This window comes from Oncorhynchus masou, chromosome 18, assembly GCF_036934945.1.
Source record: "Oncorhynchus masou masou isolate Uvic2021 chromosome 18, UVic_Omas_1.1, whole genome shotgun sequence".
In the NCBI taxonomy this organism is placed as follows: domain Eukaryota; kingdom Metazoa; phylum Chordata; class Actinopteri; order Salmoniformes; family Salmonidae; genus Oncorhynchus; species Oncorhynchus masou.
Genome location: NC_088229.1, coordinates 25,004,686 through 25,020,381, shown reverse-complemented (window position 1 = coordinate 25,020,381; position 15,696 = coordinate 25,004,686). Strand labels below are relative to the sequence as shown.

Below are 15,696 nucleotides of genomic sequence, written 5' to 3'. Positions count from 1 at the left end.
GATTACACTTAAGGCCAATGGAATGGTCTAAAATGTGCAAACCCCGCCCACCCGGTGCACCAGGCCATGCAAAACGAACACGCCCCGTGAGTAAAGCCTAAGTAGCTGACGTAAATAAACATCTGAATAGAAATAAGCCTACTTACATGTCTACTCCACCCTCCAACTATAAAATACAGCCTGCTCTAGATAGTATTTTATTAAGCACAATAACATTTCAACGGGTAGGCCTACAGATCCGAATGCACAAGAAACGTGGATGAAATGATGAATCTGGGATATAAAATCATGTTCTTTTTATCAATTGCCATACATCCCTCAGGTAAGATTATTATATTCATAAACATAACATTGCACAGACCACTGTAACACCGACAATGTAATTTCTAGAATTTTTATTAATCTTTATTAATGCAGTGATTGAAATTGCCTCTGTTGATGAGTACTACAAAGCAGGATAAATGAGTTAACCAGCTAACTTGCCTAAATATATTGAAATAACTTTGTAATTTTTTTTTAGAAAGATAAGCTTGGAATGGACATGGTGTAATTGTCTCAACAACCAAAAACACATCGAAGTTTATTTCTTAATGAAGCAGAAAGTCAATAGTTATTTAAATAAAAATGTTTTTAACAACGTTAGCTAACTCTTGATTGATTCTGATTCTTCTTTACCTCTCTGGTGTGGCTCATTTGTTTGTAAACAGCTGAAGTTCCATCGATATGTGGTACGCCACCGTCCTTTCCACACATGCAAGTCAGGAACAAATACCTGAGACAGAAAAACATATTCAGCGAAGGAGCTAAAGTCCTCTACAGATGTGCTGAGGGCTATACTCAGTACAAAGGCATTCGTTCTATCATGTGTGAAGCTGGAAAATGGACAATGTTATCCATGAAGTGTGAAAGTAAGTAATAGGCTACAGCTAAGCATTTAGCTCAGTGTATTGTTGTGCATAACACTGGTTCAATGAATGTCATGTCATCATATCATCATGGTTATGATAAGTGTCTCTCTGTCTGAGTCTGTGATGTGTGGGATGAGACTTTTGTGGCAAGGAGCTATCATTTGACACTACTCTGCTGGTTGCAAAGAGAGAAAATTTGGGAAGTTTAATGTATATTCTCTTCAGTCGTTGAAGGCTGCAGTGTCGCTGTCTTAACACCTCTCTCCATGAGTCTTTATGTTGAGTTTGGCGCATCCACCCTGGATTCGTTCCCTGACTGCTCTGCTGTTTTTTAATGTGTCCTCTCCTTAGAGAAAACGTGTGGATCTGCTGGGGAGTTGTTCAATGGACACTATGATTACACAGGGGCTTCGTTCAGGGACAAGGCATATGCAGTGTGCAATGAGGGGTAAGTAACCCACTGGACAAAAACTGACTCGATCAATGTGTTTTCCACATAATTTTAACCCAAACAATCTATGTGATGACATTGAATCAACGTGGAAAACTGATTGGATTTGCAAAAAGTCATCTGGAAGGGCATTTCATCTTTTTTTCACCTAACTTTTAAACTAAATGAAGTAGTGACATTTTTTGTTGTTTTCACGTTGAATTCACATTAGTTGAAAACTCAACCAAATGTTATAAAAACTAGACATTGAACTGACATCCGTGCCCAGTGGGAAGTGTCTTGAATGTAATGAAATAGGCCTATAGCCTGAGATTTGTTTTCATCCTCTCTGTGATATTGGAACAGGTTTACACTGAAGGGGATGGAATACAGAATGTGTAAAGAGTCTGGCTGGAGTGGAGAGATTCCCACTTGTGAAGGTGTGCAACATTCAATGACCAATCTTACAGTAATATGCAGCAATAAGATCTATCCCTTTCTAAGTAGGATACGTAACACACCTCCTAATCAATGTAGTAGGCCCTGCTGTATGAAATACCAGACTGGCATGACTCTGTACATGTCTAAGAGATTGTAGGCACCACACACCAAGATACTCCTGCTGAGACTTGACCACGTTGGCCTTGGACATTCAGTCCGCAGTTGTCCCATTATCTCAAAAGCATGATAATATCACATAAACAAACGTTTCTTTAGGCTACTACAGCATGGCTAATGTCCTATCTACTGTACTGCAATGCGTTTAACCAAAACATAAGCTCATTGTCTCCATAAGCTCATTGTCTCCAAAATTATCCAAATTAACAATTGTCATTATTGATGCAACAATGAATTCAACAAAACCACTAACATTTTAAATGTCCTCATTTTAGTAGGAGGTAAACCACAAGTGGTTCCAGCAGAAGTGATCTGCCCTGATCCTTCTGTGGCCAACGGTGTGAAGCTGAGTGAGGCTGACTCAGTGTACAGGGTCAGAGACACAGTGACCTTCACCTGCTCTGAGGGTTTCCTCCTGACTGGAGCCCAGCAGCTTACCTGTGGACCAGATGGCCAGTGGCAGCCCCAGCTCCCACTCTGTCATTCCTCTGATATAACTCAAAGCTCAAAGCCTGATGGTAAACATAACACCATCCAAGATCTCTCTCTTTGATCATTGAAAAATATAATACATGTTATGATGCATTGGTATTATACTAGATGTACTTTCTATCTTTTGTCAAAATGGTCCATCTCCCTTTCCTTTAGGCAGATGTAGAGTGCCACCGTACCTCCCCAACGCACTCCTTTCTGACCGCTATATAACACAGACAGACTTTGGTCCTGGTGAACGGGTCCGTTACAGTTGTGCCTTGGGATACGTGAGAGCAGGAGGCACTTACTATAGTACCTGTGTCAGTGGGAAGTGGACGCCGGTAACTCTGAGATGTGAACGTAAGAACCCATAAGGAGAAGTATTAATGATGTTCAGAATATATTAAATGTATATAAACAGTATATAGTACATAAAGAACATTCAACAAAATGCAACTGCTCTGTCTCATAGATAGTGTTAAGGAGGTTGCACTTATCTCGTTTAACCATTAGGTGGCAGCAGATCCACAGCTAGTCTATATTATATCACTCTGTGGGAGTGGAGGTTTGTGTATTTTGTTCTTTCCCAAAAAATGTATTGTGAAAGTTTCTTGTCCAAAGGCAAATCATGTGGATCTGCTGGAGAGATCTCTTATGGTGATTTCATTTATACCGGTGTACAGTTTGGGGATACAGCTACAGGGGTTTGTAATGAGGGGTAAGTATTCTGTTACTATGTCTATTTTCTCTCGAGGCTACCTAACCCTCATAATTGTTACAGTGTACGAATAAAATGATGCAGAGCCAGATTAAATCACTTTTTGTGCCCATTTTTTAACCAGGTATCAACTGGTTGGACGGGCTGTAAGAAATTGCATGACTGATGGCTGGGATGGGCGTGTTCCGGTCTGTGAACGTAGGCTGTCACATATATTTTTTACATAGGCTACTGGGCGATTCCGCGGGAGCGGGAAATATTTTTGGTATCTCAGATTGTCCTGCCAATTCTCACATAGCAACTTCATTAGGAGGAAGAATGTTTGACATGTTTTTTTACATTTGTATCACAAAGTAATTTTAAGAAAATCATGATGAAAGTGGACATTTTAGGCCCTTTTTAGAGCTATACATACCTCCTGTAAGGCCCTATGATCTGTGAACCGTACACAATACAGACAACATCTTGGTGTCATTATACTCCTTATAGTGTTCTCTAAAATATGGAGTATTTAATTTAATTTTTAATTTAATTTATTCAACATTGAAATATTAATAACTCAAAACTACTCTTTTTGATTTTGTTCATTTCAGACATATTATTTGTAACAATATATACTGTACAAGTATATACATACAATTTCCAGAGTTGGCGCTCTGCTAATTCTGAAGGTATTATACATTTTATGAGCACCATCAACACAGTGAATGGGAAATTCCCTCTGCTGGTGACTTGCTGAATGTGCAATCCTAAAGGAGGGCTGTGATTGGTTAATTACCTATAATATACATTTCTATGTATAAAATGGGTCATGTCATTAAAAGTACCAGAGAGACCGTTCTAGAGATTTGACATGTTTGAAGAGTATATTGTTACAAACAATATGTCTACAAATAAACAAAATGTTGAATAAATTAATGTGAGAATGTGTATTTCAGAATGTAGACATACTCCATATTTTAGAGAACACTATAAGGAGTATAATGACACCAAGATGTTGTCTGTATTGTGTACGGTTCACGGATCATAGGGCCTTACAGAAGGCATGTATAGCTCTAAAAAGAGCCTAAAATATCCACTTCCATCATGATTTTCTCAAAAATGGTTTGTGATACAAATGGAAAAAGCTTTTCAAGCATCCTTCCTCCCAATGAAGTATTTATGTGAGAATTGCCAGAACAGTCTGAGATACCAAAAATATTTTCTGCTCTCGCTGGTGTGGAACCGAATCGCCCTATTGCACCACACAGTATCTGGGTCATAGGTAAATTGCTTTAGGTATCATTGTTTTAGTTTATAACATCCCTGAACTTCCAATACTGTCACCATAATATTTTCTAAATTGTTGTAATGTAATCATGTAAAATCATGTCTTTCAGCTGTGCAGTGTGCTGAACCGCCTTCGGTGGTAAATGGAGTAACAAATGGATATTTGGAACCACCTTACTTGTACAGCACTGTGATTGGCTATCGATGTCGCGTAGGGAAACTGATTGGAGCGAGAGAGATCTACTGTACCAAAGATGGGACATGGAGTGATCCACCTCCAGAGTGCAAAGGTTACAAATCCTTTTCAAGTCTATAGCTTCTCCAACTGCACTATTTTGCAATGTTTTTTAGCAAACTAGGAACACCCCTTAGGTGTTGAGAACTTGGCCCCGAGAGTAATGTTAGGGAACAAACCGCTCATCCCCTTTAAAAACAATAGAATGAAAACATATGTTGTCATTTAAATGCTCAATTGACAAGAGGAGCAAGAATGTCTCTTAAGTTTGGTGACTGTGACATTTGTCTGTGATAGGGGCATGGTGATGGATGGACCAGGCACCATCACATATGGCCTGGAAGGGAAATGGACTCCTGCCCTTCCCACATGAAAATGTGAGTAATTCTGAATGTTCTATTCACTGACAATATAACACTTTGTAGGCTTGGCTGATACATAACTGGAGTGCATTGTATAAAATTGTATTTTTAAAAATCTTGTTTTACAGACCGGAAGAAATGAAAGTCAGCTACAATTGATCATTATCCTGAATGGCACCAACTCAACAACTTTACCATAATAACTTTTACCATAATAATTCAACTCAATCCATTTTATCTAGTGGTGTAAAGTACTTAAGTAAAAATACTTTAAAGTTCTACTTAAGTTGTTTTTTGGGGTATCTGTACTTTACTTTTTATATTTTTGACAACTATTATTTCACTACATTCCTAAAGCAAATTATGTACTTTTTTACTTCATACATTTTCCCTGAACCTGAAAAGTACTAATTACATTTAGAATTCTTAGCACGACAGGAAAATGGTCTAATTCACAACCTTTTCAAGAGAACATCCCTAGTCATCCCTACTGCCTCTGATCTGGCGGACTCACTAAACACATACTTTGTTTGTAAATGGTGTCTGAGTGTTGGAGTGTGTACCTGGCTATCCATAAAAATAAAAAATAAAAACAAGAAAATGTGGCCGTCTGCTTTGCTTAATATAAGGAATTTGAAATTATTTATACTTGTACTTTTACTTTTGATACTTAATAAGTATATTTTAGCAATTATATGTACTTTTAATACTTAAGTATATTTACAATCAAATACTTTTAGACTTTTACTCAAGTAGTATTTTACTGGGTGACTTTCACTTTTACTTGAGTCATTTTCTATGAAGGTATCTGTACTTTTACTCAAGTAGGACAATTGGGTACTTTTTCCACAACTGATTTTACTTTAGGGCATTTCCATGTAAAAGGACCCATGAGTACAAAGTTCATAGGAGCATGTCAAATTGTGTGTCAAATGAAAGCTAAGAGTCTATTATTATTGTTTACATTGTGACATATATACAGCCATTTTCTATCTTAAAAATGTAGAATAAGCAAAGGCTTTGATTTCTGGTCAAATATATGGTAAAAAAATAAATAAAATTGGTCCATGCCATTTAGCCAGGCTCTTTTATGCCCTCTTCCGAATGGTAGCTATAAATGCAGAGGTTGCGCACAGCGTAACAACATGATGAAGTGTGAATATATCTGCCACCCACATACAGGAAAACGGTTCCAAATAAATGACATTATTACATGCTCTACCACCCATGTTATCTACATGATTAAATGTCCATGTGGGCTGTGGTATGTAGGTAAAACCTCTCGTTCTCTCAAACAGAGAATTAGTGAATATTAAAGTTCAATCAGGAGAAACGACAGGGAATATACAATCGCAGTACATTTTAATGACCAAAAATGTGACATTTCTACCTTTTTAGATTTTGTGGCATGAAGAAAGTTAATATATCAGGCAGGGGAGGTGATATAAATAATACTCTGGGCAAAAGAGAATGTTTTGGGATGTTCATCCTCCAGACATTCTTTCCTAAAGGTCTTAATGACGAAATGCTATGTTATGTATGTTATGTTGTAAATGTGAACATTACATTTTTTTTTTCATATTTATTTAACCAGGTAAGTTAGTTGAGAACAAGTTCTCATTTACAACTGCGACCTGGCCAAGATAAAGCAAAGGAGTGTGACACAAACAACAACACAGAGTTACACATGGAATAAACAAGCATAGAGTCAATAACTCAATAGGAAAAAAAGAAAGTCTATATACAGTGTGTGCAAATGACGTGAGGAGGAAGGCAATAAATAGGCCATAGTAATTACAATTTAATTAATTACAATTTAGCAGATTAACACTGGATTGATAAAAAATAATATGGGGATGAGGTAGGTAGATTGGGTGGGCTATTTACAGATGAACTATGTACAGCTGCAGTGATCGGTTAGCTGCTCAGATAGCTGATGTTTAAAGTTAGCGAGGGAAATGTAATTCTCCAGCTTCAGCGATTTTTGTAATTCATTCCAGTCACTGGCAGCAGAGACCTGGAAGGAAAGGCGGCCAAAGGAGGTGTTGGCTTTGGGGATGACCAGTGAGATATACCTGTTGGAGCGCGTGCTACGGGTGGGTGTTGTTATCGTGACCAGTGAGCTGAGATAAGGCGGAGTTTTACCTAGCATAGACTTACAGATGACCTGGAGCCAGTGGATCTGGCGACGAATATGTAGCGAGGGCCAGCCGACTAGAGCATACAGGTCGTAGTGGTGGGTGCTATAAGTGGCTTTGGTAACAAAACAGATGGCGCTGTGATAGACTGCATCCAGTTTGCTGAGTAGATTATTGGAAGTTATTTTGTAGATGACATCGCCGAAGTCGAGGATCGGTAGGATAGTCAGTTTTACTAGGGTAAGTTTGGCAGCATGAGTGAAGGAGGCTTTGTTGTGAAATAGAAAGCCAATTCTAGATTTGATTTTGGATTGGAGATGTTTAATATGAGTCTGGAAGGAGAGTTTACAGTCTAGCCAGACACCTAGGTATTTGTAGTTGTCCACATATTCTAGGTCAGAACCATCCAGGGTGGTGATGCTAGTCGGGCGGGCAGCGAACGGTTGAAAAGCATGCATTTGGTTTTACTAGCGTTTAAGAGCAGTTGGAGGCCACGGAAGGAGTGTTGTATGGCATTGAAGCTCGTTTGGAGGTTAGTTAACACATGAATGAATGCCCCCATTTCAAATTACTCTGATTTATGAAAACTTGCTTGGTGGTTCGATGTCCTCAAATGTGGTTTTACGGACATGTTTAATACATTTTATGTACACTAGTAGAATATTTATAAAATTCACATTGTTATATTTGGTAACACTTACTTATTCTCCATCGACTCCAAACCCATTCGAAGCATGGTACGGATGTGGGTGGAGCTATGTCTACATAAGGGTGCTCTATTTTTTTTTTTACTCACAAAATCTCTGACGAAGGCCTTGAGTCTGATATATAAAGCTTACTAAAGAGCAGTGATATTATCACGAGCAGTGTGCAGGCATCTTATTTTTTCTCATCTTGTTCAACTGTGACCATGAACCTGCAACAAAGATAGCTCAGATGTGCGAGTGCCTTTTGAATTTTGGTACAATATATGGAAAAGTGGTCTTCGACATCTACCAGAAAAAGTCTTAAAAGTTATTTGAAATACATCAAACACATTAATATTGAACTGAAGACCCCTGCCAACTAATATAAACACATATTTAGTTTTGGAGAAATGATTTAGTTTAAGAACGTTTAAGAAACATTGCCTTGTAACTTGTAATTCTGTTACTAAAAACCCACATATCTTTAATATATTTTCTAATTTCTCTCCCTCATGAGGAGAGGATAATAAAAGTTAAAAGAAGTAACAAGTAAAGGTGAACTTACCAATTATTTATAGTGTTTTAAAATATGTTTAATTGCCACATACACCAGATAAGTGCAATGAAATGGATTGTTGAATTTACTGTGTTAAATGAGGCCTCACCTCCTGGCTACACTAGTGACCATATCCCCCGTGCATCCCGCAAAGGCGGAGGTGTTGCTAACATTTACGATAGCAAATTTCAATTTACAAAAAAAAAAATGACGTTTTCGTCTTTTGAGCTTCTAGTCATGAAATCTATGCAGCCTACTCAATCACTTTTTGTAGCTACTGTTTACAGGCCTCCTGGGTCATATACAGCGTTCCTCACTGAGTTCCCTGAATTCCTATCGGACCTTGTAGTCATAGCAGATAATATTCTAATCTTTGGTGACTTTAATATTCACATGGAAAAGTCCACAGACCCACTCCAAAAGGCTTTCGGAGCCATCATCGACTCAGTGGGTTTTGTCCAACATGTCTCTGGACCCACTCACTGTCACAGTCATACGCTGGACCTAGTTTTGTCCCATGGAATAAATGTTGTGGATCTTAATGTTTTTCCTCATAATCCAGGACTATCGGACCACCATTTTATTACGTTTGCAATTGCAACAAATAATCTGCTCAGACCCCAACCAAGGAACATCAAAAGTCGTGCTATAAATTCACAGACAACACAAAGATTCCTTGATGTCCTTCCAGATTCCCTCTGTCTACCCAATGACACCAGAGGACAAAAATCAGTTAACCACCTAACTGAGGAACTCAATTTTACCTTGCGCAATACCCTAGATGCAGTTGCACCCTAAAAACTAAAAACATTTCTCATAAGAAACTAGCTCCCTGGTACACAGAAAATACCCGAGCTCTGAAGCAAGCTTCCAGAAAATTGGAACGGAAATGGCGCCACACCAAACTGGAAGTCTTCCGTCTAGCTTGGAAAGACAGTACCGTGCAGTACCGAAGAGCCCTTACTGCTGCTCGATCATCCTATTTTTCTAACTTAATTGAGGACAATAAGAACAATCCAAAATTCCTTTTTGATACGGTCGCAAAGCTAACTAAAAAGCAGCATTCCCCAAGAGAGGATGACTTTCACTTTAGCAGTGATAAATTCATGAACTTCTTTGAGGAAAAAATTATGATTATTAGAAAGCAAATTACAGACTCCTCTTTAAATCTGCGTATTCCTTCAAAGCTCAGTTGTCCTGAGTCTGCACAACTCTGCGTGGACCTAGGATCAAGAGAGACGCTCAAGTGTTTTAGTACTATATCTCTTGACACAATGATGAAAATAATCATGGCCTCTAAACCTTCAAGCTGCTTACTGGACCCTATTCCAACTAAACTACTGAAAGAGCTGCTTCCTGTGCTTGGCCCTCCTATGTTGAACATAATAAACGGCTCTCTATCCACCGGATGTGTACCAAACTCACTAAAAGTGGCAGTAATAAAGCCTCTCTTGAAAAAGCCAAACCTTGACCCAGAAAATATAAAAAACTATCGGCCTATATCGAATCTTCCATTCCTCTCAAAAATCTTAGAAAAGGCTGTTGCTCAGCAACTCACTGCCTTCCTGAAGACAAACAATGTATATGAAATGCTTCAGTCTGGTTTTAGACCCCATCATAGCACTGAGACGGCACTTGTGAAGGTGGTAAATGACATTTTAATGGCATCGGACCGAGGCTCTGCATCTGTCCTCGTGCTCCTAGACCTTAGTGCTGCTTTTGATACCATCGATCACCACATTCTTTTGGAGAGATTGGAAACCCAAATTGGTCTACACGGACAAGTTCTGGCCTGGTTTAGATCTTATCTGTCGGAAAGATATCAGTTTGTCTCTGTGGATGGTTTGTCCTCTGACAAATCAACTGTAAATTTCGGTGTTCCTCAAGGTTCCGTTTTAGGACCGCTGTTGTTTTCACTATATATTTTACCTCTTGGGGATGTTATTCAAAACATAATGTTAACTTTCACTGCTATGCGGATGATACACAGCTGTACATTTCAATGAAACATGGTGAAGCCCCAAAATTGCCCTCGCTAGAAGCATGTGTTTCAGACATAAGGAAGTGGATGGCAGCAAACTTTCTACTTTTAAACTCGGATAAAACAGAGATGCTTGTTCTAGGTCCCAAGAAACAAAGAGATCTTCTGTTGAATCTGAAAATTAATCTTAATGGTTGTACAGTCTTCGCAAATAAAACTGTGAAGGACCTCGGCGTTACTCTGGACCCTGATCTCTCTTTTGAAGAACATATCAAGACCATTTCAAGGACAGCTTTTTTCCATCTACGTAACATTGCAAAAATCAGAAACTTTCTGTCCAAAAATGATGCAGAAAAATTAATCCATGCTTTTGTCACTTCTAGGTTAGACTACTGCAATGCTCTACTTTCCGGCTACCCGGATAAAGCACTAAATAAACTTCAGTTAGTGCTAAATACGGCTGCTAGAATCCTGACTAGAACCAAAAAATTTGATCATATTACTCCAGTGCTAGCCTCCTTACACTGGCTTCCTGTCAAAGCAAGGGCTGATTTCAAGGTTTTACTGCTAACCTACAAAGCATTGCATGGGCTTGCTCCTACCTATCTCTCTGATTTGGTCCTGCCGTACATACCTACACGTACGCTACGGTCACAAGACGCAGGCCTCCTAATTGTCCCTAGAATTTCTAAGCAAACAGCTGGAGGCAGGGCTTTCTCCTATAGAGCTCCATTTTTATGGAACGGTCTGCCTACCCATGTCAGAGACGCAAACTCGGTCTCAACCTCTAAGTCTTTACTGAAGACTCATCTCTTCAGTGGGTCATATGATTGAGTGTAGTCTGGCCCAGGAGTGGGAAGGTGAACGGAAAGGCTCTGGAGCAACGAACCACCCTTGCTGTCTCTGCCTGGCCGGTTTCCCTCTTTCCACTGGGATTCTCTGCCTCTAACCCTATTACAGGGGCTGAGTCACTGGCTTGCTGGGGCTCTCTCATGCCGTCCCTGGAGGGGGTGCGTCACCTGAGTGGGTTGATTCACTGATGTGGTCATCCTGTCTGGGTTGGCGCCCCGCCCCTTGGGTTGTGCCGTGGCGGAGATCTTTGCGGGCTATACTCAGCTTTGTCTCAGGATGGTAAGTTGGTGGTTGGAGATATCCCTCCAGTGGTGTGGGGGCTGTGCTTTGGCAAAGTGGGTGGGGTTATATCCTTCCTGTTTGGCCCTGTCCGGGGGTGTCCTCGGGTGGGGCCACAGTGTCTCCTGACCCCTCCTGTCTCAGCCTCCAGTATTTATGCTGCAGTAGTTTATGTGTCGGGGGCTGGGGTCAGTTTGTTATATCTGGAGTACTTCTCCTGTCCAATTCGGTGTCCTGTGTGAATCTAAGTGTGCGTTCTCTAATTCTCTCCTTCTCTCTCTCGGAGGACCTGAGCCCTAGGACCATGCCCCAGGACTACCTGACATGATGACTCCTTGCTGTCCCCAGTCCACCTGGCCGTGCTGCTGCTCCAGTTTCAACTGACCTGAGCCCTAGGACCATGCCCCAGGACTACTTGACATGATGACTCCTTGCTGTCCCCAGTCCACCTGGCCGTGCTGCTGCTCCAGTTTCAACTGTTCTGCCTTATTATTATTCGACCATGCTGGTCATTTATGAACATTTGAACATCTTGGCCATGTTCTGTTATAATCTCTACCCGGCACAGCCAGAAGAGGACTGGCCACCCCACATAGCCTGGTTCCTCTCTAGGTTTCTTCCTAGGTTTTGGCTTTTCTAGGGAGTTTTTCCTAGCCACCGTGCTTCTACACCTGCATTGCTTGCTGTTTGGGGTTTTAGGCTGGGTTTCTGTACAGCACTTTGAGATATCAGCTGATGTACGAAGGGCTATATAAATAAATTTGATTTGATTTGATTTTACAGGGTCAGCCATAGTATCGGGATGACCCTGGAGCAAATTAGGGGTAAGTGCTTTGCTGTTATTCCCATCGACAGATTTTCCACCTTGTGGGCTTGGGTATTCAAACCAGCGACCTTTCGGTTACAGGCCAAATGCTCTAACCGCTAGGCTACCTGCCGCCCTTCGGGATACATCACCATGAAGAGAACGATATTCATATCCATAATTATGCATTTCTTTCTGCAGACATCTTTGAATCTTAACTCGGAGTAGATATTTCGTTTTTGGAAAACGTGGTGACATAAAAAACGGAGGGAGATTTGACCATCATTCTGTATCCAAACTTTGCATCTGCACAGTTCTTCCAGTAAATGTGTTTCTGTGAAATGTGTTGTGTAAGTTGTTCAAAGTAGTGCTTGTGCATAGAGTTGTATGGTTTGTTAAACTTTTTCTGTGGAATTCGGCTCACGTTCCCTGAGAGGTGGGGCAGCTTTGATGTGCATGTTGCTTCAGGAATGAATGAGTGAGTCCGTGCCAATCTGACAGTATGCCGTGGCACTGTCTGTCTCTGTGCCAATGAGAGCCCAGCCTAAGGCACTTCCTCCCTTCACTGTTCAGGCCTAGAGCAGGAGGACCAGATAAAGGGGTAATCTGTGGTTGCTACATAATTGTTTTACTTATAAATTAACGATATTTACCCATTGATTCTTGAAGAATATAACTTGTAAATGCCTCATGAGTTAGTTCAACTGTCGTACCCTGTCAGAACCCAAAATATAAGCTTGTTTTCCTCCAATGTTTGTAAACGAAGTAAATGTAAACAAACACGATATAGCCTCAAAACATGGTTAAACTACACGTGTTATATCATGGATGGTTAGTCCTTGCATCCAGAGCTCTGTCTATTAATGTAAGAGTGGTTACATTTCTCCAACCCCATCCCTCAGCTTTTTGCTGAAACAGTGTTGTACACTTTATTGCTTCAACTGCTGATTGCTTCTTTAAAGGGAATCATTGATGAGCAAATGCAGAAATAAGAGTGCTTTGTGCTTCTCTGTGACATGATTATTATGTTTGATTTATTTTATATAACCTTTATTTAACTAGGCAAGTCAGTTAAGAACAAATTCTTATATACAATGGCAGCCTACCCCCGCCAAACCCGGACGACGCTGGGCCAATTTTGCACTATGGGATTCCCAATCACGGCCGAATGTGATACAGCCTTGATGATGGTGACATGATGATCGAAATATGCTATTTATAACAAACATGCATCTCTGACATGTAGAATAAGGAATCCCATCAGCTCTATTATTGGTATTTCTGTCTGCAACGTTAAGAAAGAACGTTTTCATATTGAACATGGTCAGAAACAGGTGGTCAACCTTCAAAGCTTATGTGAGCACCATGCTGCCACTAGAGGGCAGTCCAGGTTTGTGCTGGATGGTTTCTGCTGAATAGTTGTGTAGGCAGTTGTCTGTAAACCTATGCAGACGAGTCTCTCTTCACAGCAGATGTATATGCAGACTGGTACAGTGAGACTGTAGAGGGATGCAGTAATGCACAGTCATGATTGAGGCTGTAACGGCATGTGCTGATAGAAGACAACGTACTGTTTTACGGACCACTTTATGAAGGACTGCTGGCGTTGCCCTTATTTTCATGTGCACAACTACACAGGCCTACTTACAGCTTTACCACTTCACTCACTTAACAGCTGTTGCACTTAACTGCCTGTTGTAATCATAATGTCCCGACAAGCATTGATCTGAAATCATTTCAGGCAGGCAAAACAAACAGGCAGGCAGAACAAACAGACTTCAAAACAAATTGATGGGCTTTACCGTCATCCTCTTTCATAACCCCTGTTAGATGTTCATAATGACCAAAATGCTTCAGAGTGTTTCAAACAGGATTATGCTGCATATGGTGCGGATTTAATGAGGATTTATTTATGTATTTTCTATTGTTGCCGAGGAATGAGGTGATGTGAGCACAGTCATCCAAAAACAAAAGCTACGGGAGGATAAACAGTCTGCAATGTTGCTCTCTCATAGGAAAGAATGCTCCCTGTTACTGTCAGGATTATATATATATATAAAATGCCATTATATTTATATAATACCATTAGTTATACTTATATAATGCCAATATAATTATATTTATATAATACCATTAGTTATATTTATACACTGCTCAAAAAAAGGGAAAGCTTAAACAACACAATGTAACTCCAAGTCAATCACACTTCTGTGAAATCAAACTGTACACTTAGGAAGTAACACTGATTGACAATACATTTCACATGCTGTTGTGCAAATGGAATAGACAACAGCTGGAAATTATAGGCAATTAGCAAGACACCCCCAATAAAGGAGTGGTTCTGCAGGTGGTGACCACAGACCACTTCTCAGTTCCTATGCTTCCTGGCTGATGTTTTGGTCACTTTTGAATGCTGGCGGTGCTTTCACTCTAGTGGTAGCATGAGACGGAGTCTACAACCCATACAAGTAGCTCAGGTAGTGCAGCTCATCCAGGATGGCACATCAATGCGAGCTGTGGCAAGAAGGTTTGCTGTGTCTGTCAGCGTAGTGTCCAGACCATGGAGGCGCTACCAGGAGACAGGCCAGTACATCAGGAGACTTGGAGGAGGCCGTAGGAGGGCAACAACCCAGCAGCAGGACCGCTACCTCCGCCTTTGTGCAAGGAGGAGCAGGAGGAGCACTGCCAGAGCCCTGCAAAATGACCTCCAGCAGGCCACAAATGTGCATGTGTCTGCTCAAATGGTCAGAAACAGACTCCATGAGGGTGGTATGAGGGCCCGACATCCACAGGTGGGGTTGTGCTTACAGCCCAACACCGTGCAGGACGTTTGGCATTTGCCAGAGAACACCAAGATTGGAAAATTGGCCACTGGCGCCCTGTGCTCTTCACAGATGAAAGCAGGTTCACACTGAGCACGTGACAGACGTGACAGAGTCTGGAGACGCCGTGGAGAACGTTCTGCTGCCTGCAACATCCTCCAGCATGACCGGTTTGCGGTGTGTCAGTCATGGTGTGGGGTGGCATTTCTTTGTGGAGCCGCACAGCCCTCCATGTGCTCGCCAGAGGTAGCCTGACTCCCATTAGGTACCGAGATGAGATCCTCAGACCCCTTGTGAGACCATATGCTGGTGCGGTTGGCCCTGGGTTCCTCCTAATGCAAGACAATGCTAGACCTCATGTGGCTGGAGTGTGTCAGCAGTTCCTGCAAGAGGAAGGCATTGATGCTATGGACTGGCCCGCCCGTTCCCCAGACCTGAATCCAATTGAGCACATCTGGGACATCATGTCTCACTCCATCCACCAACGCCACATTGCACCACAGACTGTCCAGGAGTTGGTGGATGCTTTAGTCCAGGTCTGGGAGGAGATCCCTCAGGAGACC

General features: G+C 41.1%; 1 protein-coding gene across 2 annotated transcripts; it reads left to right on the top strand.

The window, feature by feature from the left end:
• Window positions 1-102: 102 nt before the first annotated feature.
• On the top strand, window positions 103-5,611 carry LOC135504287 (complement receptor type 2-like). 2 transcript variants are annotated; one of them, XM_064922704.1, is made up of 11 exons: window positions 103-322; window positions 708-908; window positions 1,260-1,356; window positions 1,705-1,778; window positions 2,235-2,474; window positions 2,605-2,790; window positions 3,052-3,148; window positions 3,273-3,346; window positions 4,528-4,707; window positions 4,950-5,029; window positions 5,143-5,611. In XM_064922704.1, exons 1-10 carry the CDS (start codon window positions 265-267, stop codon window positions 4,958-4,960), a joined length of 1,218 nt encoding a protein of 405 aa, XP_064778776.1. In that variant the 5' UTR covers window positions 103-264; the 3' UTR covers window positions 4,961-5,029; window positions 5,143-5,611. The 2 variants fall into 2 exon arrangements, with proteins under 2 accessions (XP_064778776.1, XP_064778775.1); XM_064922703.1 differs by having other exon boundaries at window positions 105-322; window positions 2,232-2,474.
• The last annotated feature ends 10,085 nt before the right edge of the window (window positions 5,612-15,696 follow it).

Coding starts and splice junctions, on each gene's coding strand:
- LOC135504287 (XM_064922703.1), top strand. CDS start 265: ATGATGAATCTGGGATATAAAATCATGTTCTTTTTATCAATTGCCATA. Junction 323..707: donor AATTGCCATACATCCCTCAG/GTAAGATTATTA, acceptor GTTTGTAAACAG/CTGAAGTTCCATCGATATGT. Junction 2,475..2,604: donor TCAAAGCTCAAAGCCTGATG/GTAAACATAACA, acceptor CCTTTCCTTTAG/GCAGATGTAGAGTGCCACCG.